The sequence below is a fragment of the Fukomys damarensis genome, unplaced genomic scaffold (assembly GCF_012274545.1).
Source record: "Fukomys damarensis isolate Sample0158 unplaced genomic scaffold, DMR_v1.0_HiC HiC_scaffold_19, whole genome shotgun sequence".
NCBI lineage: Eukaryota > Metazoa > Chordata > Mammalia > Rodentia > Bathyergidae > Fukomys > Fukomys damarensis.
In genome coordinates this window covers 64,994,475-64,997,603 of record NW_022900931.1, presented here as the reverse complement: position 1 = coordinate 64,997,603, position 3,129 = coordinate 64,994,475, and the positions used below count along the sequence as shown (strand labels likewise).

Here is a 3,129-nt window from a genome sequence, read left to right as displayed (position 1 = left end):
CCGGGCCAAGGCCTGCCGGCCCCAAGACGCCACCCCCAGCCAGGCGCTCAAAGCCCAACGAGGAGGGCACCGTGGGCGCCTGCGAGGGCTTCAGATGCAGCACGTCGTGAGGGGACAGGAGCCCATTAGCGGGAGGGCTGAACGGGGGGTCCTGGAGGCTGAGGGACGAGGGCACCGGGAAGGGGCGGCTGCCGAAGGAAGCCGGGTGCTGGTAGGCCGACAGGGCAGAGGAGGATGGGAAGGTGCTGGAACCTGGGAGGGCGCCCGAGATGAAGAGCTCCGTGGGGCCTGGAGTGTGCATGGCTGGGGACGGTGGAGACCACGTCAGAGCTGCCCGCGTGCCTGCCCCACCCTCGCCCTCCAGGCAGCTGCACCAGGCTTACCTGTCTGCCAGGAAGGACTGCGGAACTGGGATAAGAGAGAGGAGGCGGAAGGGCCAGGCTGCGGGCCCCGGGACTCCAGGGCCGAGATGAGGTTCATGACGGAGGCGTCGGGCCCTGCGGAGCCTGCGTGGTGGAGGCCAGTGTCGAAGAGTCCAGATAGGCCTGGCCAGGGACAAGGGACAGCGTCAGCCAGGTGAGGGGCAGCGCAGACTGAGAGCAAGGCAAGAGGCTGAACCAAGCAGAATCAGGGAAAGGGGCTACAGAGAACGGAAAAGGTCAATTCACAGAGGAGGAAACAGGCAGAATCAGGCTGAGGCTGGGCCAGGCAGAGGGAAGGGAGGTAACACAGCACAGCAAGATGGAGCGCGGTCCACGCATAAGGGCGGGGAGCCCTGATAAGAGATAGTAGCCAAAAGAGCAAGGAAGGCCAGGCGTGGAGGAGTATGCCTGCCATTTGAGGATTTGGGAGGCCGAGGCAAAAGGATTTCTAGTTCAAGGTCAGCCTGGACTGCACAGTGAGTCTGTTTCAAAAAGAAAAAAATAAATCCTGAAGGTACAGAATCCTCACTAGGCTCTGGGGTGAAGTAGGCTAGAGGATTCAGGAGCACAGCAAGGAAGGGAAAGGATGGAAAGGGGCAAGTAGAGTCTCAGAAGGACCTAAGGACTAAAAAGGTGGGTCAGAGGTCAAACTGAACAGCACAGCCTGATCATCGCTGGTCCATCTGGAACCCTGGCTGTAGGTCAGAAAGGTAAGGAAGGGAGCCAATCGGAAAGCTGGAGGCTGGACCAAAGGGGCCAAATAAGGTAGTGGACAAATCAAAGAGAAAAAGGGGAGGGCCAAATTGGAGCCAATCAGGAAGAAAGAATTCAGAGGGCAAAGGAGCCAAGAGAATGGGACTAATTCAGAGGGAAAGGATTGGGGTGGCTGGAGAAGCCGAAAAGCCTGGAAGAGAAGGTGGGATTCGGGGGCTGATGGGACGGGGCAACTGGAGTAAAAGGGGCGGGGCCGGGGAAGCGGCTGACGAATCCGGTGTGAAATTAAGCTGCGCCCATCAACCAATCAGAGGAGAGACAGTAAGAGGCGGGCCACGACGCTGGGGACGGCCAATTAGGAGGGGTGGAACTTTCAGTAGCCAACCAGCTGCCGGGGAGGGAGGGCTGAGGCTAAGCCGGGCGGGATGGGGGCCGTACCTGCCGGGTGGTGGTTGGTGGCATAGCTTTGCAGTGGGTGGGGGGCCGCGTAGGCCTGTCGGTGTAAGATGTCCGTCTCAGGGTGCGAGGTCCTGGAGCTGCCATAGACCAAGCTGGGAGCAAGGGGTAGATATCAGAATGTCCCCTCAAACTGCCCTCCAAGAGGGTGATCAGGAAATCCCCGAGGAGTTGTGGGGGGGAGAGTTCCAGCTGATTTAGGGGGTTATCCAAAGGAGCCTTGGGCTCTCAAGGGGAAAATGACAAGAGAATGGGGTGCCCAACCGAACAGCCATAGAAATGGCCCCCACTGCAGAGCTCCAGTAAATACAGCCCAGATAGTTTCACGTTTACAAACACCGGCATGCAACCAGAAACATACACAGCAGAGGGTGCAAATCAATTCGGAGAGTTGAAAATGCAAAAGGCGTGGTCTTCTTAGCGTCCCCTCCACCTCCCTGCGTGGCGGTGACAGACCGTGGGCCCACCCCAGAGGTGCACATGGGCACCTGTCGCTGGATCGGCACTGAACCTCAGGGGGCCGAGCGAGCCTAGCCGCCCCCCCCAGGATGATTATTCCCCCTACGGGAGGGGGAGGGCGGAGGGCCGGGAAAGTACCAGGTACAAGTGTGAACACGAATCCGGTCCATCCCCAGGGGCTGAGGCTCCCTTGCATGAGCCCAAGCAAAGCCAGGTACGTGTGTACACGGGCATTCAGCTGACCCGTGGGGAAGAAAAGGTGCAGAGCGAGGAATCCCACAAGAAAAATCCCGACACGCTGGGACGCCGGGTAGGGGGAGGGGCCGGGGCAGGTGAGGCGTGAGGGCGACACAGGATAGGGGCAGATGCACGGGAGAACACGCAGCCAACCACGCACGCACCGGGCCCACGTTCTCACACAGACACACACAGACACACACACACACACACACACACACACACACACACACACACACACCAGGAAACATCCGATTTTCCGCATGCAACGGCCCAAACCCGTGGCCGAGACTCAAAAGAGGGCACTCGCTCCTGGTCATCAAATAGGATCCTCTGTCTTTGAAGGTGGGGGAGTTCAAGGGGGCGTGTCCCAGATGCCAGATCCCCCCCATTACACACAGAACCCGAGTTTAAGAAGGGGGCGGGGCCCCATGCCCACTCTGCGCGCGGAATTTCTTGGGGGGGCTAAGTGGCCCATCTTCGCGCAATCCCGGAACAATAGGACCTGGGAGGGGGTGCGCGCCCCCCAGGTCTGTGTTCCGATTCTCTTTTCCTTCCATCTTTGCAACAGCAGAGCTAGAGGCGCTGGGGGGGAGGGTTCAGCAAGCCGGGAATCCAAGGATGCGAGGAAGTCCAGGCCTTGCTTCGCCAGTCCCTCCCACCTTCCCAAGGCCTTCCCGTCCGAAATTGTTTTGCACCCTTATTTTCCCGCTGCATTTCTCCCTCTGCAAGCTGGAGCTGGCTTTGGCGGAGTTTGCAATTTGCAAACTGGGACGGCGGCGTTGTTACAAACCGAAGAAGGCCGCTCCCTTGCAAGCCGGAGGGGAGTTTGCGATGCACG

General features: G+C 59.6%; 1 protein-coding gene across 1 annotated transcript in view; it reads right to left on the bottom strand.

The window, feature by feature from the left end:
* Prr12 (proline rich 12) overlaps positions 1 to 1,704 on the bottom strand; it is a gene marked incomplete at its 5' end in the record, with an annotated part of 23,617 nt that extends 21,913 nt beyond the window's left edge. Inside the window, 3 exons of the mRNA XM_033766019.1 lie at positions 7 to 303; positions 384 to 545; positions 1,575 to 1,704. Coding sequence (XP_033621910.1) covers positions 7 to 303; positions 384 to 545; positions 1,575 to 1,704 — 589 coding nt within the window. The remainder of the gene's footprint in view (positions 1 to 6; positions 304 to 383; positions 546 to 1,574) is intronic.
* Between the last annotated feature and the right edge of the window lie 1,425 nt (positions 1,705 to 3,129).